General features: G+C 49.5%; 1 protein-coding gene across 1 annotated transcript; it reads left to right on the top strand.

Annotated features, from left to right (window-relative positions):
* Positions 1 to 565: 565 nt before the first annotated feature.
* TMEM121B (transmembrane protein 121B) lies at positions 566 to 2,290 on the top strand (the record flags this gene model as incomplete). The annotated part of the gene is made up of 1 exon (XM_080705186.1): positions 566 to 2,290. The coding sequence occupies one exon, from the start codon at positions 566 to 568 to the stop codon at positions 2,288 to 2,290; it is 1,725 nt and encodes a 574-aa protein (XP_080561312.1).
* Positions 2,291 to 26,110: the final 23,820 nt, after the last annotated feature.

Below are 26,110 nucleotides of genomic sequence, written 5' to 3'. Positions count from 1 at the left end.
CCTGGTGCGTGGAGGCTTGGTCTGCACTGGGTCCAAGGCGGTCCAGCCACTGACAGTCCAGGAGTTCGGCAGGTGGGGCTCCGCAGAGACGCCCTTAGGAATGCCGACCTCGCAGCGCTCTCACCCTCCTCCCTCGTCATTCTGGAGGCTGCCTGCTCCTCCCCTCCCCTCCTCCGGGCCCTCAGCGCCCCCCGTCGTCCTCTTGCCTCCGAGATCCTGCTCCCGTATTTTTCTTCCTGTGGATCCAGAGAGCCGGGCTTTCTCCTCCTCGGCTCTCTCCTCTCCCCTGGAATCCAGTCCTGGTTTCCCCGCCGCCAGCTCCCTTCCTGTGGATAGAGCCGGCTCCGCTCCTCCGCCCCCGCCTCGCCCGCCCCGGCCCAGCTCCCAGCCGCCGGGCTCGGCTCGCCCAGTCCGGTGGCTCCAGTCCGGATCTCGCTGCTGCCGGACCCGGGTACGAGGCCGGCAGCCGGGGAGGAGGCGGCGGCGGCCGGCCCGGCTCCCTTCGGCCGCCTCGCCAGCCCGAGGTTGGCGCGGAGGGAGCCGCTGGGCAGCCCCTCCGAGGACAATGCACCCGGCCCTCCGCAACCCTCGCTCGGTCTCGTCCTCGTCCGGCTCCTTCCCGCCGCCCCCGGCCGCCGCCCGGCGGCAGCCCCTCTTCCTCCGGGGGGGGTCCTCCCGCGGCCGGCGGGGCTCGGGCGACAGCAGCACCAGCACCAGCACCAGCCGCGGGGGCGGCGGCGGCAGGCGCGGCGGGGGCGGGGGCTCCCCGAGCAGCAGCACGGGCGCCGAGCGGGAGGACGACGACGAGAGCGTCAGCATCAGCAGGCCGCTGGTGCCGGCCGCCGCCGCGCTCGCGGGACCCCCAGCCCCGGGGGGCGCCGCGGCCGGCCCCGCGCCCGCCGCCTTCTCCTCCTCCACCTCCACGCCCACCTCCTGCAGCATGACGGTCGCCGACTTCGGCGGGGGCGCGGCGGCCGCGGCCGTCGGGGGGCGCGCGGCGGGGGGCGCGGGGGGCGCGGGGGCCGGCAGCCCGGGCTGCGCGTGCTGCTGCTGCTGCTGCGGCCGCCGGGCGGGGGGCGGCGGCCGGGGGCGGCGCCGCGGCTGCGCCCCCAGCCCCGGGTGCCGCTGGGGCTACCAGGCGCTGTCCGTGGTGCTGCTGCTGGCGCAGGGCGGGCTGCTGGACCTGTACCTCATCGCCGTCACCGACCTGTACTGGTGCTCCTGGATCGCCACCGACCTGGTCGTGGTGGTGGGCTGGGCCATCTTCTTCGCCAAGAACAGCCGGGGCCGTCGGGGCGGCTCGGCGAGCGCCGCGCACAACCACCACCCGCACCACCACCACGCGGCGGCGCCCCTGCACCTGCCCGCCGGCGCGGCCGCCTCGGGGGGCGCCCCGGCGGGGGCCAAGGCGCGCGGCGGCCGCGGGGGCGCGGGCGGCCCGGGGGGCGCCGCCGGGGCGGCCGGGGCGGCGGGCGAGTTCGCCTTCGCCTACCTGGCCTGGCTCATCTACTCCATCGCCTTCACGCCCAAGGTGGTGCTCATCCTGGGCACGTCCATCCTGGACCTCATCGAGCTGCGCGCGCCCTTCGGCACCACGGGCTTCCGCCTCACCATGGCGCTGTCGGTGCCCCTGCTCTACAGCCTGGTGCGGGCCATCAGCGAGGCGGGCGCGCCCCCGGGCTCGGCCGGGCCGCTGCTCCTGCAGCCCCAGCACCACCGCGCCGCCGGCTGCTTCCTGGGCACGTGTCTGGACCTGCTGGACAGCTTCACGCTGGTGGAGCTGATGCTGGAAGGCCGCGTGCCGCTGCCCGCGCACCTGCGCTACCTGCTCATCGGCGTCTACTTCCTCACGCTCGCCTCCCCGGTGCTCTGGCTCTACGAACTCAACGCCGTCACCGCCGCGGCCGCGTCGTCCTGGGGCCAGGCCTCGGGGCCCGGCAGCTGCAGCCGCCTGCTGCGCCTGCTGGGCGGCTGCCTGGTGGACGTGCCCCTGCTGGCGCTGCGCTGCCTCCTGGTGGTGAGCTACCAGCAGCCCCTCTCCATCTTCATGCTCAAGAACCTCTTCTTTCTCGGCTGTCGCGGTCTGGAGGCCCTGGAAGGCTGCTGGGACCGAGGAAATCGGGCCTCTCCTAGCCGGGCCAGAGGCAGCTACGGCCCTCCGCCCTCTGCCCCGCCGCCGCCACCGCCGCTGCCACCTCAGGGAGGCCCCCAGCTGGGCCACTGCATCTCGGAGAACGAAGGGGGCCCCCATGGCTACGTCAACACCCTAGCGGTGGCCTCCCAGAACTGAGGGGCCTCGCTTCGGGGTTGGGAGTTCCCAGACCCCCTGTCTTCTGACCTGTCCATCGATCGTGGTCAGGCTCTGGTGGGAAGAGGAGACAGTTGCTCGGGTAGGGGGCAGAGTGTCTTTCTGCACCCTTTGGGGGGAAATGCTTGGGCGACAGCAGCTACTGTGAGTGGTGGGTGGCTTGTCCTGGGGGCCCTCTGCATATCCCACACTGCCCCTGACCTGGGGGATGGATAACTGCTTCCTGCTTTCCCCACCCACCCTAATTCTCACCCCTTGTGGGAGAGGATGGAGGCAAGGGGGCCTCGCAGGGGGTGCTGGACCTTGGGCCTGCACCAGCCTCTTCTAGGGGAGTCCACGGCCCTCTCTTCCCCTGCTGTGTCTGTTCCAGAGGCAGATGAAAAGTGCGTGTGTCTGAGCGTGACGTGTTGTCCCTGTGTCTCCCTGTGGCCCTTGCAATCGTGAGGAGATCTGGGGAGTCTTGCCTTCCTGCCACACATGCCAGCACCCTCCTCTCTCCTGCCTGAGTCTGTGACGGCGAATTCCCAGGAGGAGCGAGAGCGGGCCGGGCGCTGCCCGCTCCTCTAAGGGAGCTCACCAGGTCTTCCTCAGTCCTGCTCCTCTGCTCGGCTTGGGGGCGGGGCGGTACCCCAAGGACCAAGGCACCCCTTGTCGGGTGAGTGAGCGTTCTACCTCTGTGCTTCCCACTTCCTTGCATCATGCACTGATGCTGCTTGCAAAAAAAATAAAAACGAATACTCAGAAGTCGCATTCCACACGGCCACCAATCCCACGGGGGTTTGGTGCCGGTCATTACAGGGTCTGTGGAGTATGAGCCATTGGCCGGCCTCCTTCTCTTCCTCCCTTTGCATCCAGAAACCTTACACTTCCTGTGGCTGGTGCTGCTGGGTCAGAACCAGGCTGAGAGCAGCAGCTTTGGTGGAGTTCCTGGATGTATGTGAAGTTGGGCCTCCTATGGGCCCAAGGGCGTAGGACCTGCGTCCCCCATCTGTCCTTCCTTTAGGGAGCTGGTGTAGATCAGAACGGCCGGCGGTGACCTTTCCCTCTTCTCTGCTTCTCTGCTTATAGGTCTCATGGGGAGGAGGCGGGCTGCAGGTCTTCCCCGCCAGCCTTGCCCCAGGGGTCCTCCCACTGAGGAGCCGAGCAGGGGCTGTAGGCTTGACGCAGGACGTCGCTCTTGCAATCTTTGAGGCAGAATAAGTATTTTAGGGGAGTGAAGGGCTCAGGAAGATAGAGGGGAGCAAGGCCGGGAAAGAGTCACTTTCCTCCACCTGCAGTCGGAGGGGGTGGAGGCAAACTGCAGGAATTTTTGGTTCCTCTTCCCCTTGCTCCTGCTCTGAGAGTTCTGTGTAATGTGACAAACCCTAAACAAGGGGCCAGGACAGGTGGATGCTCGCTCGCCCGCTACCTTTGGGTGATATATCGCTTTTACTTTCTGGGCCTCAGCTACCTTCCCAGTGTAGCTTTCTTTGAGCTTAGGGCTCTTGAAGGCCCTGGCTATGCTGTTCCCAGCCAAGGTGGATAGGAGAGGAGCCAGCCAGGTCACGCCAGCTTCTGCCCTCGGCGTGCCTGCAGCCTCAGGCTGGGAGCGCAGGAAGGAGGGCTGCCTACTCTTCGGCTGGGATGCACTGGCAGTTTGTTACTTCTGCAGGTTCTCTGGCCTTCCCCAGAGCCCCAGCACATGGAGGGGCCCACAGTGCCAATTCGCTGGCCACTAACTCAGCAGCCAGGCCAAAGGCCCCTACCTAGGTTCAGCTGGATCCTCTGGCAACCAGGGCCATGCAGGGCTTCTCTTCCCATTCCCCGGAGGCCTGTGGGCAGAAGGCATCCTTGTGGGCAGAGGTAGGAGCGGCCCAGGTCGACCAGGGAGTTCAGGAGCCTGCGCTGCTCTCAGAGTGGGCAGCGATGGCAAAATGTTTACAGCCAGCACCTTCTGCGCTCGCAGGCCCTCGCCCCCTCACCCTGCACTGGCTGCTGGTCGCTTCTGCCTTCTCCCCTCCCACATTCACTCTCCTTCTGTTCTTTTGATTGGACTCAGGGCTCTGGGGTTCAGCACCGGGTAGGAACCAATGCTCCCGCGGTTCCCATCTCCCCTCTGCAGTTTGGCTGCTTCTCCGCCACCGAGTCTCAGTGACGTTCTGTCTGAGCCGTGGCGGCCCTGGCTGGACCCTGACCCACCCTTCATCTACTCCTTTGTTCTCCATTGTCCTGTGGAGCTGTGAGCCCTGAGCGCTGTCGGGTTCTGGATGAGGATGTGACAGGTTCCTGTGAGCTGTGCTCCCCTGGGTAGGTCAAGAGGCCACGGCAAGGCCAGTTCCAGCCGAGCCGGGGCCTGCGGGTCCCGCGGCCTCTTCTATGCACTGAACACAGGCTCTCGCTCCGGCCCGGTCTCTTCCTCTTGTGAGTTTTATCGGGTCCTTCCTCTCGCTCCCCTGTTCCATTCCCATTAAGAAATGGCCCCTCAGTCCCCCTTTTCCTTGCTTTCTGACATCTAATAGCGCAGGGGTCAAACCTGAGATGTTCCCCAGGAATCTCAGGACCAGGATGGTGCGCTCTCCCCTGAGACCCAGCCAACAGCAGCATGGTTCAAAAAGCACAGAATCTCTGGGCTCAGAATGTAGACCTGCCTGCGCCTGACATTTGAGCATGTAAGGGGTCCTCTACACGAATCCCTCAAACCTTATCCATTTAAAAAAGACTATATCCTCTCTTGACTCCTTCCTTCCTTCCTTCCTTCCTCCTTCCTTCCTCCTTCCTTCCTCCTTCCTTCCTCCTTCCTTCCTTCCTTCCTTCCTTCCTCCTTCCTTCCTCCTTCCTTCCTCCTTCCTTCTTCCTTCCTTCCTTCCTTCCTTCCTTCCTTCCTTCCTTCCTTCCTTCCTTCCTCCTTCCTTCCTCCTTCCTTCCTCCAGGGTCTTGCCCAGGCAGATCTTGAATTCCTGGGCTCAAACGATCTTCATGTCTCCATCTCCCAAGTAGTTGGGACTATAGGTGCGTGCCACCATGCCTGCTAAGGCTGTTTGTTTGTTTTGTGTTTTTTAGCGTGCCCTGACTCTGCGCCAGTGGGTTTTGTAGGAGAGAGCTAGCTGGGAGTTCGAGCCTGGAAGAAGGGAAGTGGCGCCTCGCTAGCATTTATCACTTTTTTCCCCCTTCTCTTTTTAAAAATAAAACCAGACTCTGTTCTGAAAATAAAAAACTTGAGACTTGTGACAAGCTTCCTGTGTGGTTTGTTTTAAGATCTTTCCTGTCCTGGTTTCCTTACGGGATTCTTAAATGTCACTGTGACATTTGTCGTAGTTGTGTAGGTTGGTGTTAACATTGTGGGTACACCTTGGCATGGGATTCAGGGAGGTGGTGGGCTAGGGCCCAGGACTGGGGAGTCCAGCTGAGTCTTCTCAACAGACGGGTCCTGTTGAGAGGGGCTGCTCTCCCAAGAGCCCTGGGCATTCACCCCAAGAATAGCTTACCAAAGGGAAAAGCCTGGAGAAACAATTTTTTCCCCCCCAGTACTGGGGATGGAACCCACGAGCGTTCCATCTATAAGCTACACTCCTAGCCCTACTTTTTATTCTTTATTTTTATTTATTTATTTATTATTTTCTTTTTGGTGGTACTGGGGGTGGAACCCAGGGGCTTTTCTACCTACGGGCTATACTCCCAGACCTATTTTATATTTTATTTGGAAACAGTGTCTCACTAAGTTGCTGAGAGTCTCAGGAAGTAGCTGAGGCTGGCTTTGAACCTGTGAGATCCTCCTGTCTCAGCCTCCCAAGTGCTGGGATTACAAGCGTGAGCCACCACACCTGGCTCTTTTTTTTTTTTTTTTAAAGATTTAAAGAAGTTTATTAAAAAGATAGAAATACAGAAAATAGAAATACAGCCCCATGCCAGAGTGGCAAGGAGGGGTGACTCGAATGAATACACCAAAGGGACGCCTGGCTCTTTACTATTAATTTTGAAACAGGGTCTCACTGAGTTGCAGAGGGCCTCACTAAGTAGCTGAGGCTATCTGCGAACTGTGATCCTACTGTCTCAGCCTCCCAAATGCTGAGATTACAAGCGTGCGCCACCACACCCAGCTATAAATTCTTATTTACTGCTGGGCGTGGTAGCGCACGCTTGTAATACCGGCGCTTGGGAGGCAGAGACGGGAGGATCGCGCAGGTTCGAAGCCAGCCGCACGCGCTGGCTTAGGAGACCCTGTTTTCAAATAAAAATGTAAAAATAGGCCTGGGAGTGTAGCCCGGAGGTAGAAGGGCTTCCAGGAACCCCAGTACCACAATAAATAAATAAATAAATAAATAAATAAATAAATTCTTATTTATTGAATTTTTAACTTTAATTTTGATATTGGAGATGGAACCCAGGGGCATTCTACCTCTGAAAACACCCCTAGCCATATTTTATTTCATTTTTAAATGAGGTTCTGCTAATTGTTAAGTGATTAACATTGAGTGAGCTGGTCTCTAACCTACCATCCTCCTGTCTCAGCCTCCCAGGTACTGGGATTACAGGCCTGGTTATTTAATTTTGAGATGAAGCATCGCTATGTTGACTAGGCTGGCCTTGAACTCCTGGGCTCAAGGGATCCTCCTGACTCTTCTTTTTGAGTTGCTGAACTGCCGTTGTGCACCACGGTGCCCGGTGTGGTAGTGAGGATTGGGCCCAGTGGCATTCCACCTCTGAGCTCTACCTCAGTATTATTTTAATTTTGAAACAAGGTCTCACTGAGTTGCCGAGGACCTCTCTAAGTAGCTGAGGCTGGTCTTTAACCTGCGATCCTAACTGTCTCAGCCTCCCAAGTACTGGGTTTACACACATGTGCCACCATGACCTGCTTAAGAAACTCTTTTTTTTTTTTTTTTTGGTGGTACTGGGATTCCTGGAAACCCTTCTGCCTCCGGGCTACACTCCCAGACCCATTTTTATACTTTTTTAATTTGGAGACAGGGTCTCTTGGGCCAGCGTGGCTGGCTTTGAACCTGCGCGATCTTCCTGTCTTCGCCTCCCAAACACAGAGATTACAAGCGTGCGCTACCACACCCGGCAAGAAACTCATTTTTATAAATGATTTCCTCCTTTATCACTCAACTTAGCTAGAAGCATGAATCTTATATAAGAATGAGAAAAGCCAGGCTATTTTTGTTTTTTTTTTTTAATTTTAATTTAATTTTTTTTTTTTTTTGCTGGTGGTACTGGGGATGGAACCCAGGGGCCTTCTACCTCTGGGCTACACTCCCAGACCTAATATATATATATATATATATATATATATATATATATATATATGTTTTATTTGGAAACAGGGTCTCTTAAGCCAGCTGAGGCTAGCTTCAAATCTCCGCAATCCTCCTGTCTCAGCCTCCCAAGCATGGGGATTACAAGCGTGCGCCACCACGCCCGGCTTTTATTTTTGTTTTTGTACTGGGGATTAAACCCCAGGGACATTCTATTTTCGAGCTACGCCCCCCCCCTAGTCCTTTTCATTTTTTTTTAATTTTTGAAATAGGGTCTTGCTGAATTGTCGAGGCTGACCCCCAACCTACCATCCTTCTGCCTCAGCCTTGCAAGCACTGGGATTACAGGTGTAAACCTCTATGCTCGGATGTTTTTTGTTTATTTGTTTGTTTGTTTGTTTAAACAGGAAGAAGACTATGACGTCTAAGGGAGAACCCTGATTCTGCATCAAAATAAAAGTAATTTTTCTCACCACAGAGACAGCCAGCACTATCAAAGCCAGTTTGTGTTGTTACCTTTCAGTTGCCTGCTTTGGGCTGTTCTGAGGCTACACAGAGGTCTGGCCTATGGGTGAGGGAGGAGCCGGAGAGCCTGGGCTGCCCTGCATGGTGTGTGGGCAAGCCTCTGCCCTCCTGGAATTATTCCATATTTATAAAACAGGAGCCGTGTCTTCTATGCCTCTGGCTTGTGGTGAGAGTGGAATGAGGGGACATATACCCAAATGGTCCTCTTCCAAAAGACATCAATATTCCTAGCAGGGGGCAAAATTCACACATAGAACAAAGGAGAGAGGACCACGTCTTCCTCTCTTCCTAAGTCGGATGTAAACTAAGACGACCAGTTTGGCCAAGCGTGTTATACCTAGTTGTATACGTCTCAGCCCCAAGTCAGCTGGCGCTCACCGACTGAGTCAGTTGGAGCACGTCAGAAGGCGCCCGCAGAGAGGAGGAGAGCTTGGGTGACCAGCAGCATGGGCCTGTAGGGACCACATGGGCCACGCCCGAGGCTCCATCCTGACGCTGCAGGGCTGGCCCCGAGGCAGAGCGTGACACACACCCCTTGCTGTCTGGCGCCCGAAGAGCCTGCACGCTGCCTTCTCACAGCCGCCTGGTCTTCCCCGAGGCCTAGAAAGATGAGGTGGCTGGGAATGCCACTCTGCACTTAGCAGGGAAGTCAGCATTGAACGGTGATTCTCACCTCCAAAATCTGCACCGTCCAGGGAGCCTCTGACATCAGCTGCTGAGTTCAACTTTCTCTCCACTGAAGCTCAGTCTGGCTAACACAGAGGCTGTTTTTCAATCACTGCTGAGTTCCCCAGAGGAGCTAAGCAGAGCCCACCCGGGGGCACCGTGTCAGGACGTGGGCACAGGCCGGGCTGCGCTGACCACGCTGCGTCTCCTTCCTTGCTAGTCAGAGAGGAGAGATACAGTGAGCATCGTTAAACTGAGAGCCTGAGCCTCCCAGGAAAATAATCGAGGTGCGGGGGTAGGGGGTTGGCTTGGGCATGTCAGACAAGGCTTCTTGTCACCCTTCGAATTATAGAGGCAGGCTCCATGTTCAAGTCATGAGAGATTCTATGTTCCATGAACAGACAAGGCCAGCTCAGCGGGTGACTGCCGGCCTTCATCACCCTAACTGAACAGGACAAGCGTGGGACCCAGTACCAGGCCTTGGGGAGGCCATTGGATCTGGAGAGCTGGGTGAGGCTGAGAGCAAGGAGATGAGCCCTTGGGAGTGACGTGACGTGGGAAGCTGCAGACACATGTGGTTTTGCGGGCTAGATGCTTTACATTCTTCTGTAATATCATCTGTAGGGTCTGTGTTGTTGCCACTTTCCTACAGTGAGCATATTCACTCAGTTCACACACTGAGTTCCTAATATACACCAAGTGAGCTGGGTTCAGTGGCGCACACCTGTAATCCCAAGTACTTGGGAGGCTGAGAGAGGAGGATTGCCAGAGGCCAGTGTGCAGGAACTTAGTGAGACCTTGTTTTTTTTATTTTTTATTTTTCTTCTTCTCTTTTTCCCTTTCCCTTTCCTTCCCTCCCCCTCCCTCTCTCCTTTCTTCCCTTTCTTCCCCCCCCCCTTTTTTTTTTCTTTTTGGTGGTACTGGGGTGGAACCCAGGGGCCTTCTACCTCCAGGCTATACTCCCAGTCCTATTTTATATTTTATTTGGAAACAAGGTCTCGTTAAGTTGCTGAGAGCCTCCATAAGTAGCTGAGGCTGGCTTCGAACCTGCGCGATCCTCCTGTCTCAGCCTCCCAAGCGTGGGGATTACAAGCGTGCGCCACCACGCCTGGCTCCTTCCCTTTCTTTTTTTTTTTTTTTTTGTGGTACTTGTTATGGAGACCAGGGACATTCCACCACCCTTTAAAAACAATTTATTTTTATTTATTTATTTTTGTGTGTGGTACTAAGAATGGAACCCAGGGGCATTCTACCTCCGAGTTACATCCTCAGCCCTATTTTTTATTCTTTCTTTTGAAACAGGGTTTCGCTGAGTTGCAAAGGGCCTCACTAAGTAGCTGAGGCTGTCCTCGAGCCATTATCCTCCAGTCTAAGCCTCCTGAATGCTGAGATTACAAGCGTGTGCCACCACGCCCGGCAAAAGACAATTTATCTTTGAAACACGGCTTTGCTAGATTGCTGAAGGTCTCCCTAAATTCTGAGGCTCGTCTTAAATCTGTGATCCTCCTGTCTCAGTCTCCCAAGCACTGGGGCTACAGATATGTATCACCAAACCTGGTGATACCTATTTCAAAATTAAAAATAAATAAATAAAAAGGGCAAGGGTGTGTAGCTTAGAGGCAGATTTCCCTCCATAAGGTTTAATCTCCAATGCTCTCCCCCATATACACAAACTAAAAGAAAAAGGGCTGGAGGTACAGCTCATGGTACAGTGCCCCTGGGTTCAGTTCTTGGTACCCTCCCCCACTACACACACATATACCCCTTAAGTATTGGAGTATAAATTACTTTTATTTATTTTTTTTTATTTTTTTGCGGGTCTGGAGATGGAACCCAGGGGCATTTTACCTCTGAGCTACACCCCCTGCCTTATTTTTTATTCTTTATGTTGAAACCGGGTCTCACTGAGTTGCAGAGGGCCTCACTACGTAGCTGAGGCTGTCCATGAACCGTGATCCTCCGGTCTCAGCCCCCCCCCCCCCAATGCTGGGATTACAAGCGTGAGCCACCACACCCAGCTTACTTTTATTTTCCTCTTTATTTTTATGTATATTGGGGATTGAGGCCAGGGACATTCTACCTGCAAGCTACAAACCCAGCCCTATTTCTTTTTGTTTTGTTTTTATAGATTACTTGTACAATCTGCAAAAGCAAACACTAGAGGAGACAGCAGTGAAGAATAGCAGGAAAGGCAGGTAGACAGTGCCCGAGGGTCAGGAGCTGCTGCCCCCGGCCACAGGCACCGAGACCTAAGGTGCCCTTCAGCTTCCCGGGAGAGGGTCGGTGCAGTGCAAGCAACGCCTGGACCCGGCGGTGCCCACACGCCGGGCACTTCCTGGGTGCGGGCAGCTCAGCTCCTCTCCTGGATTTCCTGGACTTTGAGGTAGGAGCTCCTGCACTTCCCATTTTAGAGCTGATGAACCTTAGCGACGAAGAGCCTGAGGCCTAGGGAAGATGGCTTACCTGAAGCTGAGCTGGTGAGCAGCAGGGCTGGGGAACCCTCTCCTCTTTGGTGGTACTGGGCGTGGAACCCAGAGGCTTTTTACCTCCGGGCTATACTCCCAGACCTTTTTATTTGGAAACAGGGTCTCACTAAGTTGCTGAAAGCCTCACTAAGTAGCCGAGGCTGGCTTCGAACCCGTGCGATCCTCCTGTCTCAGCCTCCCAAGTGCGGGGATTACAAGCGTGCGCCACCACGCCCAGCTTAACCCTCCCCTCTTTGGAAGGAGCCTTTCTTTCTACCGCATCTGACTTGTGAGACTCAAGGCCCAGGCTGCAGGGTCAGGAGCTAAAGCAATCTTGGACTCTTGCTTTCCTGCACAGCCCAGAGCCCACGTGCCTGGTGGTCCTCAGCTAGAGGGTCTTCTCAGCAGGTGCTAGGGCAGGGTAGGGCTGGCATTCTCCTGATTTGTTTAGGAAAGGAAGACCCAAACCGCAGGGTCTAAATGCTACAGTGTTTAAACCGCCCATTGTTTTATAAATTCTTTTTCTCCCTTGTGCCTTATTTAATTTTCAAAGGTAATTAGGAACTCAACTCCATTCTACCCTCGCACTGAGGGATCCCAGCTCGGGCTGCAGGGTGGATATTTAGTTCACTGAACAAACAACTCTGAGACCTAAACACCTCTGAGGACCTTCCTAAGCAGAAAAGAGAAAATGCTTTCGAATCAAAATATTGCATCAAATGATGTCCAGCTCACCACCTAATTATGCCTCCTTTTCTTTCCTTTTCTTCTTCTCTCTCTTCCTTTCTCTTTCCTCCCTCCTTTCCTCCCTCCTTCCCTCTCAGGTCCTAGGGATGGCTCCCGGGGCCTTGCGTGTGTACACGCTAAGCAAGCAATCTGCCACTGGGCCACACCTTCAGCCTCCTTCACCCTTGCCCTTTGACTAGGGTCGGGAGAGCAGGCAGGAGTGAGCCATTGAAAACGAAGGCATACACCTGGTTCACAAGCATTTTCTCTTTTCTGCTTAGGAAGGGGCCCTTTTGGGGAAAACAGCTTTATTAGGCATAGTTTGGAATAGTATAAACACAAAGGTATAGCTTTTTGGGGGGTCGTAAATGTATTTGTGTGTGCAGGGTACTAGATATTGAACCCAGGGGCATTCTACCTCCAAGCTATACCTCCAACCTTATTTTATTTTTATTTGGAAACAGGGTCTCACGAGGTTGATGAGAGTCACACTACTTGGCGAGGCTGTCCTCAAATCTGTGATGCTCCTGTCTCAGCCTCCTCAGTACTGGGATTACAAGCATGTGCCACCATGCCCACCTATAAAAGTGTTTTAAAACTGTGCTGATGGGCCAGGCGTGGTGGCGCACACTTGTAATCCCAGCATTCGGGAGAGGCAGAGACTGGAGGATCATGGTTCGCGGACAGCCTAAGCTACTTAGTGAGGCCCTTTGAAACTCAGTGAGACCCTGTTTCAAAAATAAAGAATAAAAAATTAGGGCCGGGGGTGTCACTCAGAGCTAGAATGCCCCTGGGTTCCATCCCTAGTACTGAAAAAAAAAAAAAAAAAAAAAAACCTGTGCTGATGGTTACTGAACTCTATATTAAGTCACTGATTTATATGGGTCAATTATGAATTATATAGTATATTAATTATAACTCAGTACAGATGTTAGGGAAAAAAATCAGTCATCATCAGACAAAGGGGATATGGTGAACAATGCAACCTGAGGACACTTCGTGATACTGCCTTTGGTGCTTTTTTATTTTTTTAATTTTTTTTATTGGTGCACTGTATTCATACATCATAATGGGATAAAAAAAAAAACTTTTGTAGACATAAATGCACTCATTGCCCAGTTAGCCCCTACCCGATCCCCACCCCGTTCCCTCCCCGTCCTTCCTTCCCATGCTTGGCTTAGTGGTTGACATCTAGTATTATAGCAATTTATCCAAAATTAACAATGATAATCTCACATAACAGTTTCATTTGTCTGATACCAAGCTTTTGATGACTTAAAGATAACATTTTGATATTTATTTTTGCTTTCTTTCTTACCAGAGGATATTTTTCTCTTTTTTTTTTTAGGTGAAACTATCATACATTTATTTATTTATTTTTCAGAAAAAATCTATCCTAATATGGAATATGGACTCTAGATACCCAAAACAATCTCGAAGAAGAACAAAGCTAGAAGATGTATATTTTCTGATTTCAAACCTTATAAAGCTACAATAATTGAAACAGTGTAGTACTGTTATAAAGGCAGATATATAAGCCATTGGAGTTAAATAAAAGCCTAGAGATAAATTCTTCCATATATTGTCAAGTTATTTTTGACAAGGTTTCCACGAACATTTGGTGGAGGAAATACTAATCTTTTAACTAAATATTGTTGAAAAATAATAATTACATGAAAAAGAATAAAATTCGACCCTTACCTAACACCATATACAAACATTAACTCAAAATAGATAAAAGATCTAAATATAAATCTTAATACTACAAACTTTTAGAAGAAAATCTGGGTCATAAAACCTCACAACATTGAAATTGGCAGTGATTTCTTGGATATGATTTCAATGGCACAGGCAACAGAAGGGTAAACAAACTCCCTAAAAAAAAAAAATTATATATCCAAAGACAATGTAAACAGAGTTAAAAGTTACTGATAGAATGGGATAAAATAACGCTGGGCGTGGTGGCGCACGCTTGTAATCCCCGCGCTTGGGAGGTGGAGACAGGAGGATCGCGCTGGTTCGGAGCCAGCCTCGCTGGCTTAAGAGACCCTGTTTCCACATAAAAATGTTAAAAAATAGGTCTGGGAGTGTAGCCCGTGGGAGTGTATACCGGAGGTAGAAGGGCTTCCAGGAACCCCAGTACCACCAAAAAAAAAAAAAAAAAAAGAATGGGATAAAATATTTCCAAATGCTATATCTGAAGGTATATTAATAGTCCAACTAGAAATCCTAAAAATTAGCAACAATAAAAGCAAGCAATACAATTTAGAAATAGGGAAAACACTAACATAAATAATGAATCTCCAAAGATAACCAATCTTTTTTTGTTTTGTTTTGTTTTGTTTTGTTTTGGTGGTACTGGGGTTCCTGGAAGCCCTTCTATATCCGGGCTACACTCCCAGACCAATTTTTTTTTAAGTTTTGGAAACAGGGTCTCTTAAGCCAGCAAGGCTGGCTTCGAACCTGCGCGATCCTCCTGTCTCCGCCTCCCAAGCGCGGGGATTACAAGCTTGCGCCACCACGCCCGGTGATAACCAATCTTTGTTGGATGGAAAATCTTGTTTCTCTGGTTCTGGTGTGTGTTACCTATTTCTTCTTTGTAGTTAATCTCTTTGAGTATTTTCTCTAGCGCTGGTTTTGAAGACATAAATTCCTTCAGTTTCTGTTTGTCGTGGAAGCTTCTTATTTCTCCATCTAATTTGATAGAAAGTTTTGCTGGGTAGAAAATTTTTGGCTGCAAGTTGTTTTCTTTCAGAGTTTGGAATATGTTACTCCAAGCCCTTCTGGCTCTCATGACTTGGTTTGGGAAGTCTGGAGTGATTCTAATTGGTTTGCCTCTGAATGTCACTTGGCCCTTTGTTTTTGTTGCCTTTAAGATTCTCTGCTTGGCTTCCACATTGGTCATTTTGACAATTATGTGGCGTGGGGATCCTCTTCTCTGATCCTGTCTAAAGGGAGTTCTATAAGTTTCCTGGACCTGTGTATCGACCTCTTGCTCTATGTTTGGAAATTTTTCTGCTATTACTTCCTTGAAGAGATTATTGATCCCTTTGGTTTCACTTTCTTTTCCCTCCTCTATTCCAATTATTCTTAGGTTAGCTCTCTTAAAATGGGCCCATATTTCTTCAATGTCAGATTTCTGCTGTCGGATTTTTTTTTCTAAATTAGAAACTATGCGTTCATTTTTTGAATGATCATCTTCTAAGAGCGAGATTCTGTTCTCCATGTGGTCTAATCGGTTGTTTGTGCTTTGAATTGAGGCCTTTACTTCATTAATTGCATCCTTTATCTCTTTTTGGCTCTCTCTGAGTTCTTTTCGAAGCACCTCTATTATTTCTACAGTTATTTTCCTGATTTGATCTTCTAGAAATCTCTGAATTTCTGTTTTATCGGGTTCTGATGTTGTGGGGTTGTGGGCATTCATTGCTCCATTGTTATTCCTCTTTCCCATGATTTCAGAAGTTTGTGCCTTCTCTGGGTTCTTCCCTTGGGTCACTATGACTTCACTTAAGGTGTTCTGGATCTCGAGTCTGTAGTATCTCAGACCCCACTACTCCTTTACTGGGTTGTATCACAGAGTCTCCGACCCAGAGAGTCGATAGAGGCTGCTTTAGACTTTGGGGCGTGCCAGGTTGCACGTTCTCCTATGGTGTAATATCTCTGCCACCGCCCCTCCCCCACTGGGTCAAGTCCCAGGGAGTACAGTACTGGGATTTCTCCTCTGTGGCCCGCAATTTGACTCACTGTTCTTGAGTACGCAGATGTAGCTGTACTGGATTCGGTGAATTCTCTGCTGCTGCCGCCGGTGGCAATATGGCGCCGCTGCTATGCCCTCGGCCGTGAGGCTGCCATATTTCTTCTTGGTTTTGATTTCCACTCTGAATCCCTGCAGCATGTGCTGAGCTCAGCCACTGGGAGCTTTAGATTTTACCTGCGGTGAGAAATCCCGCCTGGCTGTTCTGCAGCGGCTCACCTCGACTTGCTGTAGCCGTCCGGTGAATTTGCTGCTGCCGCCAGCAGTATGGCGCTGCTGCCGCGTCCTCGGGCGTGAGGCCAGTGTATCTCCTCTGTGGCTCTGAGCTCTGTTCTGTCAGCTTTCTCTCTGGAGCCTGGTGATTTTTTTGTTTCTCTGGTGATGGTGTTTTCTGGCTATGAAAGGCACTGAGTTTGTGGTAATGGAGATTAGTTGTTAGCGGGGCTCTTAAGCCCCGCTTTTCTCGGTCGCCATCTTCCCGGAAGTCCTAATTTTCCCTTCTTGATTGTATTCTGCAAGCATATGACGTATGTTCTATATCAATCATTCTGCATTGTGTTTGAGATTGTACTTTGATGTTTTTCTTTCTTTTGAAGTTGTGGTTTTGGTGCAGGGGAAAAAAAGTATAAAAACTTAGTTCTAAAGAATAAAATTGTCAGTGGTCTAAGAGACGACTGTCCAAGTCTTCATTTCAGGTCTCTGCCTCCCAAGTCCCGGGGAGGAATCCCCACAGCTATGAAAGGCGCTGATTTTGTGGTAATAGAGATTGGTTGTTAGTGGGGCTCGTAAGCCCCGCTTTTCTCCGTCGCCATCTTCCCGGAAGTCCCTTTTGTGCTTTGAAAGTAAAATATTTCCCAGACCTCATTCTCTGAAGGGTGGAGGTGGGCCACTGGGGGTGTGGCCTTGGGGGCAATGTACATGCCCTGCCCCCTCCCCTTGCTCTTTCTGCTCCCCACCATTATGCCCAAGGACTTACAGTCCCAGGTTCTGCTTGGAAGGTGGTCTAACATGGACTAAAAATCTCCAGAACTGTGAGAAAAGAAACCTTCTCCCTCTAAGTTTCTGTGTCAGGTGTTTAAACCATAGCAGTGAGAATGCTAACTGAAACAGAAATGAGTATCAGAGATGTGGGGTCACTGGTGTATCTAGGCCTGACCATGCAGACTGTAGATCTTTGGAACTGGTTTATAAAAGGAAGTTGGAAGGACCAGAATGCTGATAGGAAGGTGGATAGTAAAGACTGTGTTTCATGTTTGGAGAGCAAAGAAGACTCTATAGGGAGTGGATCAGAGCCTGCACATGTCATATTCTGGCAAATAACTTATCAGCATTTTCTCCATGTCTGCAAATTTTGTGTGGAGCAGAATTTAAATATGATAGAATGAGAGAGACTTCCAGTAAGATGGCGACGGAGCAAAACGGGGCTTATGAGCTCCACTAACTACCAATCTCTATTACCACAAAATCAGTGCCTTTCATAGCCAGAAAACACCATCAGCAGAGAAACAAAAAATGTAATTTTAAGGGACAGAGAAAAAGAGGGGTGGAAAAACGAGACACCAGAAACCAGAACGCAGTGCTGTGGCTAGAGCCACAGCATGAAGCGGCGGGCGCCATTTTGCCTTGCAGCACCAGGCTCCAGAGAGGAAGGGAACTCATAACGGGGCTCAGAAACCAAAGAGGAGATACGCCAGCCTCATGTCTGAGAACGCGGCAGCAGCGCCTTACTGCTGGCAGTAGCAGCGAGCTCACCGGACGGCACCAGACCAACGCACTCAACAGCCCACCAGGCTCCAGAGAGGAGCGGCAGACAGCGAGCCAAGGTGAGCCGCTGCGGAACAGCCGGGCGGGATTCAGAAGATTTCTTGGCGCAGGAAGCATTTAAAGCTCCCAGGGGCTGGGCTCATCGCACCCTGCAGGGACTCAGAGTGGAGTTCAAAAACAGAAAAGAAATACGCCAGCCTCACGGCCGAGGCCGCAACAATGGCGCCATATTGCTACTGGCAGCAGCAGCAGCAGCGAATTCACCGAGTCCACGACAACTCCATCTGCGCACTCAACAGTGAGTCAAATTGGGGCCCCTAGAGGAGAAATCCCAGTACTGTACTCCCAGGGACTTGACCCAGTGGGGGAGTGGTGGTGGCAGAGATATTACACCATAGGAGAACACCCAACCTGGCACCCCCCATGGTCTAAAGCAGCCTCGATTGACTCCCAGGGTCTGAGACTCTGCGATACAACCCAGTAAAGGAGTAGTGGGAACTGAGATACCATAGACTCGAGAACCACAGCACCTTAAGTGAAGTCGTAGTGACCCAGGGAAGAACCCAGAGAAGGCACAAACTTCCAAAATCATGGGAAAGAGGAATAACAATGGAGCAATGAATGCCCACAACCCCACAACATCAGAACCTGATAAAACAGAAATTCAGAGATTTATAGAAGATCAAATCAGGAAAATAACTGTAGAAATAATAGAGGTGTTTTGAAAAGAATTCAGAGAGAGCCAAAAAGAGATAAAGGATGCAATTAATGAAGTAAAGGCCTCAATTCAAAGTACAAACAACCAATTAGACCACATGGAGAATAGAATCTCACTCCTAGAAGATGATCATTCAAAAAATGAATGCATAGTTTCTAATTTAGAAAAAAAAATCCGACAGCAGGAATCTGACATTGAAGAAATATGGGCCCATTTTAAGAGAGCTAACCTAAGAATAATTGGAATAGAGGAGGGAAAAGAAGGTGAAACCAAAGGGATTAACAATCTTTTCAAGGAAATAATAGCAGAAAATTTTCCAAACATAGAGCAAGAGGTCGATACACAGGTCCAGGAAACTTATAGAACTCCCTTTAGACAGGATCAGAGAAGAGGATCCCCATGCCACATAATTGTCAAAATGACCAATGTGGAAGCCAAGCAGAGAATCTTAAAGGCAACAAAAACAAAGGGCCAAGTGACATTCAGAGGCAAACCAATTAGAATCACTCCAGACTTCCCAAACCAAGTCATGAGAGCCAGAAGGGCTTGGAGTAACATATTCCAAACTCTGAAAGAAAACAACTTGCAGCCAAAAATTTCCTACCCAGCAAAACTTTCTATCAAATTAGATGGAGAAATAAGAAGCTTCCACGACAAACAGAAACTGAAGGAATTTATGTCTTCAAAACCAGCGCTAGAGAAAATACTCAAAGAGATTAACTACAAAGAAGAAATAGGTAACACACACCAGAACCAGAGAAACAAGATTTTCCATCCAACAGACAACTAAGATTGGTTATCTGTGGAGATTCATTATTTATGTTAATCTTTTACCTATCTCTAAATTGTATTGTTTGCTTTTATTGTTGCTAATTTTTAGGATTTCTAGTTGGACTATTAATATACCTTCAGATATAGCATTTGGAAATATTTTATCCCATTCTATCAGTAACTTTTAACTCTGTTTACATTGTCTTTGGATATACAATTTTTTTTTTTAAGGGAGTTTGTATACTCTTCTGTTGCCTGTGCCATTGAAATCATATCCAAGAAATCACTGCCAATTTCAATGTTGTGAGGTTTTATGACCCAGATTTTTTTCTAAAAGTTTATAGTATTAAGATTTATATTTAGGTCTTTTATCTATTTTGAGTTAATATTTGTATATGTGTTAGGTAAGGGTCGAATTTTATTCTTTTTCATGTAATTATTATTTTTCAACAATATTTAATTAAAAGATTAGTATTTCCTCCACCAAATGTTCGTGGAAACCTTGTCAAAAATAACTTGACAATATATGGAAGAATTTATCTCTAGGCTTTTATTTAACTCCAATGGTTTATATATCTGCCTTTATAACAGTACTACACTGTTTCAATTATATACATCTTCTAGCTTTGTTCTTCTTCGAGATTGTTTTGGGTATCTAGAGTCCATATTCCATATCAGGATAGATTTTTTCCGAAAAATAAATAAATAAATGTATGATAGCTTTTCCTAAAAAAAAAAAGGAAAGAAAAAATATTCTCTGGTAAGAAAGAAAGCAAAAAGAAATATTGAACTGTTATCTTTTAGTCATCAAAATCTTGGTATCAGACAAATGAAACTGTTTTGTGAGATTATCATCGTTAATATTGGATAAATTGATATAAAACTAGATGTCAACCACTAAGCTAAGCATGGGAAGGAGGGATGGGGAGGGAACGGGGTGAAGATCGGGTAGGGGCTAACTGGGCGATGTGTACATGTATGTCTACAAAAGTATTTTTTGTATACCATTATGATGTATGAATACATTGCACCAATAAAAAATTTAATTTAATTTAAAAAATAAATATGATATAATGATTGACCTGGTGGATAAAACAACAAAGTATCCAAACTGCATTATGGTTATTAACGGCAGCTTTTAGCTACTTATATGAGAATTAAGAGGAAAAAGCAAAGTGGAGAGATTTTAGAGAGCTGCAATTTGGCCAAAAAGGCACATATAAAATTGGGGCCCAAAGAGATGTGGTTGACAAGTAAAGCAAAATGGCTGCAGGGAAATGGAACGCTGCGCATGGAAACAAAAAAAGGAATGGTCAGGGTTATCCAAAACTTGGTGGGATCGTGCCTATCACAGGTCCAAAAGCATAACCATAGAAATATGTTCAAAGATGGTCATTAGAAAAAAAATCCATCCTGGCAGCCATGATTAAAGAGGGCATGATGACAGCCATCATTGAGGAGCACGTGGTGACCATCACTGAAGATAGTATACCACAACACATGCCTGCCGCCAGTTTGGGCGCTCCTGCAATGCTGGCCTGGCTGGGATAAAAGGATTATGGAGGGTCTTCCTGCCCCATTTCAAAGGAAGGCCAAGACACACGTGGCGAGGTCAGAATCCCTGCAAGCAGGTACTCGGGGGGGCAATATGTGAAGCTGTGAAGAGGAAGCAAAGGTTGCAAGGAAAATTTCCACATTTAAAAAAATGCCTGAATTTTTTTTTTTTTTTTTTTCTGGTCTGGGGATGGAACCCAGGGGCATTCGACCTCTGAGCTACACCCACCCCCTGCCCTATGTTTTAGTCTTTATTTTGAAACCGGGTCTCATAGAGTTGCAGAGGGCCTCACTAAGTAGCTGAGGCTTTCCACGAACCGCAATCCTCTGGTCTCAGCCTCCCGAATGCTGGATTACAAGTGTGCACCACCACGCCCGAACACTTTTTTTTTTTGGGGGGGGGCTGGGGATGGAACCCTTTTACCTCCGGGCTACACTCCCAGACCTATTTTTTATATTTTATTTGGAAACAGGGTCTCTTAAGCCAGCATGGCTGGCTTCGAACCTGCGTGATCCTCCTGTCTCCACCTCCCAAGTGCAGGGATTACAAGCGTGTGCCACCACGCCCAGCTCTAACCTGAACACTTTTTAATGTACTATGAAAATGGAACATTCACTGACAGCTGCTGGGGATGGAGACTGACCAGGAGAGAGCCTACACCACCAGCCTCGACCTCCTCGGCCATCGGGGCGGGCCCACCAAGGCCCTCTAGAAATTGGGTCTTACCACCATGTGCCCAGATGCCAGAAACGGAGCTTATGACTTAACTTTTTGCCGTTACATTTTGGTCCTGTTTTGGACTTCCTTCCTTCCACGATACTAGGGGTTGAACCCAGGCCTTCTATCTCTGAACTACACCCCCAGCCTTTTTTTTTTGGTACTGAGGATTGAACCTCCAAGCTATACCACCGAGACTTTAAAATTTATTTTGAAGCCAGGCATGGTGGTGCACACTTGTAATCCCAGCATTCAGGAGGCTGAGACCAGAGGATTGCGGCTCGCGGACAGCCTCAGCTACTTAGTGAGGCCCTCTGCAACTCAGTGAGACCCTGTTTCAAACATAAATAATACAAAAAATAGGGCAGAGGGTGTAGCTCAGAGGTCGAATGCCCCTGGGTTCCATACCTAAATCCGCAAAAAAAGGAAAAAAAAATTGAAACGGTCTTTCTAGGTTGTTGAAGTTGGCCTCAAATCTGCAATCCCCTGTCTTAGCGCCCAAGTACTAGGGTTTCAGGCATGTATCACCCTGCCTGGCTTCCCCAAAAGTTTATATTTTTGTTTTGAAGAAGGGTTATCACTAGGTGGCTGAGTCTCCCTAACTTGCTAAGGATGATCTCAAACCTGCAATTCGACTGTCTCAGTCTCCCAATTACTGGGATTACAGGCCTTTGCCACCACATCCAGTTCTTATTCCTTTTATGAGCCTCACCTTTTGGAATCCAAATGCTATGCCTTTGTATGTTGAAAGTATTAACTAATTTGTTATAGAGGCCCACAGCTAAATTTGCCTTGAGTCTCAATAGGAGACTTTGAACTTTTGAACAAGTTTATAACTGTGGGACTCTTGGAGATGAAGTACGTGCTTTTTGCTTTAGGAGGTGGCCATGAGGTCCTGGGGCCACAGGTGGTGTTATGGTTTGAAGGTTAAGTACCAGCCGGGCGTGGTGGCACATAGCCCCAGCACTTGGGAGACTGAGGAAGATCGTGCAGTTTCAAAGCCAGTCTCAGCTACTTAGTGAGGCTCTCAGCAACTTAGTGAGACCCTGTTTCCAAGTAAAATATAAAATAGGTCTGGGAGTATAGCCCAGAGGTAGAAAGTCTCTGGGTTCCATCCCCAGTACCACAAAAGAAAAGAAAAGAAAAAAAGGGAAGAAAGAAGGAAGGAAGGAAGGAAGGAAGGAAGGAAGGAAGGAAGGAAGGAAAGAAGGAAGGAAAGAAGAAAGAAAAAGAAAGGTAAAGCATCCCTCAAACCTCATTCTCTGATGCAAGTCATGGTTGGAAGGGGGGACTATATACATCCCTTGGCCCTTCTTTGGTTTCCTTTGCTCCCTACCATTATGCCCTGAGGATCTGCAGCCCCAGCTTCTGTTTGGAAGCTGGTCCAACATGGACTGAAAATCTCTATAACTGAGAACAAATAAATCTTTCTTCCTCTCTATTTGCATTTCAGACCCGGTGTGATGGCACATGCCCGTCATCTCAATACGTGGGAGGCTGAAACAGGAGGATGGCAGGTTTGAAGCCAGCCTCAGCAACTTAGCCAGGCTCTCAGAAACTTAGTGATATCCTGTTTCCAAACAAAAAATTAAATAGATCTGGTGTGGGGGAGCACACCTATAATTCCAGTACTTAGGAGGCTGAGATGGTATGATAGGAGCCTCAGCATCTTAGTGAGGCTCTCAGCAACTGAGCAAACCCCTGCTTCCAAATAAAAAATAAAATAGGGCTGGAGGGCTGGGCGTGGTGGTGCACGCGTGTAATCCCAGTATTTGTATTTGGGAGGCTGAGACAGGATTGTGCAGCTTTGAAGCCTGCCTCAGCTACTTAGTGAGGCTCTCAGCTACTTAGTGTGATCCTGTTTCCAAATAAAATATAAAATAGGTCTGGGAGTGTAGCCTGGAGGTAGAAAGCCCCTGGGTTCCATTCTCAGCACCGCAAAAAAAAAAAAAAGGGCTAGGGGTATAACCTGGAGGTAGAAGGTTCTTGGGTTCCATCCCCAGTCTCACACACACACACACACACACACACACACACACACACACGCACGCAGCTGGTGATGTAGCTCAGAGGTAGAATGCCCCTGGGCTCGATCCACAGCACCACACACACACACAAAAAGTTTGCAAGCCAGATGTTTAGATGACCTCAGCAAGAACGCTGACTGCAGCGTGGCCTCAGGGCAGCTGGAATCGAGGCTCACCTGAATCCAGTCAAAATGAGAAGTTCCCCCAGAGAATCAGCGCAACAATGGTGTGTGTGTGTGTGTGTGGCACAACTCTTGTGCTGTTCAACTCCTTGTGCTGTTCAACTCCATGGACATTTAATCGTACTTACTGGAAGCCCAGGAAATGTCGCAGGAAGCCCTGCTGGACGCTGGCCACCAGGAGTGCTGGAGAAGAAAGGAGCCTTTTCTCCCTCACCTGGCCCTTTGCTGTGTTGGACGAGTGTGGCCCGCACACCATCTGGGACTTACAGCCCCAGTGACTCTACTGCTGCCAGGCAAAATTTGTCTGCAGGAAAGAACTGTGCAACCAGGGACCTCTTGATCTATGGTAAATTGTAGCTCAAAAGAGCTGCTAGGAATTCTTACCAGAGTTCTCAACTTTATTCTGTGTGTGTGTGTGTGTGTGTGTGTGTGTGTGTGTGTGTGTGTGTGTGTACGCACGCGCGCGCGCACGCGTGTGGTACTGGGGATGGAACCCAGGAGTATTCTACCTCTGAGTTACAACCCCAGCCTATTTTTTATTCTTTTTTTTGGTGGTACTGGGGGTGGAACCCAGAGGCTTTCTACCTCCAGGCTATACTCTCAGACCTATTTTATACTTTATTTGGAAATAGGGTCTAAGTTGCTGAGAGCCTAAGTAGCTGAGGCTGGTTTTGAACCTGTGTGATGCTGTCTCAGCCTCCCACGTGAGGGGATTACAAACGTGTGCCACCACACCTGGCTTATTCTTTATTTTGAAAAAGGGTCTTACTAAGTTGCAGAGGGTCTATGAAGCTGAGGCTGGCTGCAAAACTGAGATCCTCCCTTCTTAGCCTCCCAAGTACTGGGATTACAAGCGTGAACCTCCACAACTGACAACTTTATTCATCTTTATTGACAGCTTTTCATGAACATGTAGCTCCTCCACAGCCCCCTTCCTCAGTCCCCTCCCTCCTTTCTGATGCCAGTGGGAACCTCAGGACTGCCACGCGGGAGTCCAGGGTCATTGAATCCGCCTGCTACGCAGGACCCAAGCCAGAGGCTTCCATCTCACCCAAGAAGGCCCTCCAGGAATGATGTCTTTAAACACCAGGCCTCAGGCTCTCCTCAAATGTTGTCTTGGACCTCAGCCTTTAGCTGAGCCATGTTCCCAATCCCCGAAGGGCATGCCCAGATCTTCACTGTCACCGCTGCACCCACGCCTCACTTCCCTGTTGCCTCCACTGTGCTTCCTGAGCTCGGGGGCTTCCATCCTGGGTCCTGCCCAGAGGCCCTGAGGAACCTGAGGCCGCCGCCCTGACCTCAACTGATGGCCTGAAGGTGAGCTCAGGATTCCTGACTCTTCTGCCCTTGCTGTGAGGCTCCCCATCACATGTTCCTGTCTCTATTTTTGTGTGTGGTTCTGGGAACTGAATCCAGAAACATTCTACCTTTGAACTATGCTCCCAGCCGTATTGTATTTTTTATTTTGAAATGGTCTCAGTACATGGCAGAAGTCCTCGATAAGTTGCTGAGGCTGTCCTTGAGTCTGCAATCCTCCTGTCTCAGCCTCCCAAGTACTGGGTTTACAAGTGTGTGCCACCACACCCAGCTTAATTTTTCATCCTTAGTAGATGTTAAGGTCCTTGGTGGGTGAAGCCATGCCGTGACAACGTATTTTTTCGCATCCCAAATGCTTGGCACAAAGTATGTAAAAATGCAGTGCTGAATGAGTGTCAACGAATCACATGGCTGTTAGCTCCTGGGAAGGGCTGAGGATTCTTGTGGGCACACAAGATGGTCACACGGAGAAATTACAGGGGAAGCCTAGGATCAGAATCAAGATGTTCACACTTTATTATTTTTTATTTTGAGGCACTGGGGATGGAACCCAGGGGCATTCTACCTCCGAGCTACACCCTCAGCCCTAGTTTTTAGTCTTTTTATTTTTGAAACAGGGTCTCACTTGAGTTGCGAATGGCCTCGTTAAGTAGCTGGGGCTGTCCGTGAACTGCGATCCTCCGGTCTCAGCCTCCAGAACGCTGGGATTACAAACGTGCACCACCACACCCGGCCTCACATTTTATTTATTTTTAACAAAGGGTCTTGCTTATGTTGTCCAGGGTGCCCCTAAGCTCCTGGGTTCAAGTGACTATCCTGCCTCAGACTCCCGAGTAGCTGGGATTATGGGCTTGCTCCACCAGGCCTGGCTAAGATCTGTCCTTTTTCTATTTTTATTTTTGGCACTGTGATTAAACTCAGAAGCATTCTACCTCCAGGCAACACCCCAAGTCCTTTTTATTTTTTGGGGTACTGGGGATTGAACCCAGGGGCATTCTACCTCTGACCTACATCCCCAGCCTTATTTTTTATTCTTTATTTTGAAACAAGGTCTAAGTTGCTGAGGGCCTAAGTAGCTGAGGCTGGCCACGGAACTTTGATCCTCCTGTCTCCGCCTCCCAAGTACTGGGATTACAAGCATGCGCCACCATGCCTGGCTTATTTTTTGTTCTGAAACAGGGTCTCCCTAGGTTGCTGAGGCTGATCGTGAACCCGCCATCCTCTTGTTTTAGCCTCCCAAGTACTGGGATTACAACTGTGTGCCACCATGCCTGGCAAGATGTCTATATTTTAAAGGTAGATGCTTCACGCATGAACACAAACACACACACACACATATACACATATGTACACGCATACACACGCACTTGCATGTCTTCTC

Source organism: Muscardinus avellanarius, assembly GCF_963383645.1.
Source record: "Muscardinus avellanarius genome assembly, chromosome: 11".
NCBI classification, from domain to species: domain Eukaryota; kingdom Metazoa; phylum Chordata; class Mammalia; order Rodentia; family Gliridae; genus Muscardinus; species Muscardinus avellanarius.
Note: the sequence above shows the minus strand (reverse complement) of the source record. Positions and strands in the feature narration are given on the sequence as shown.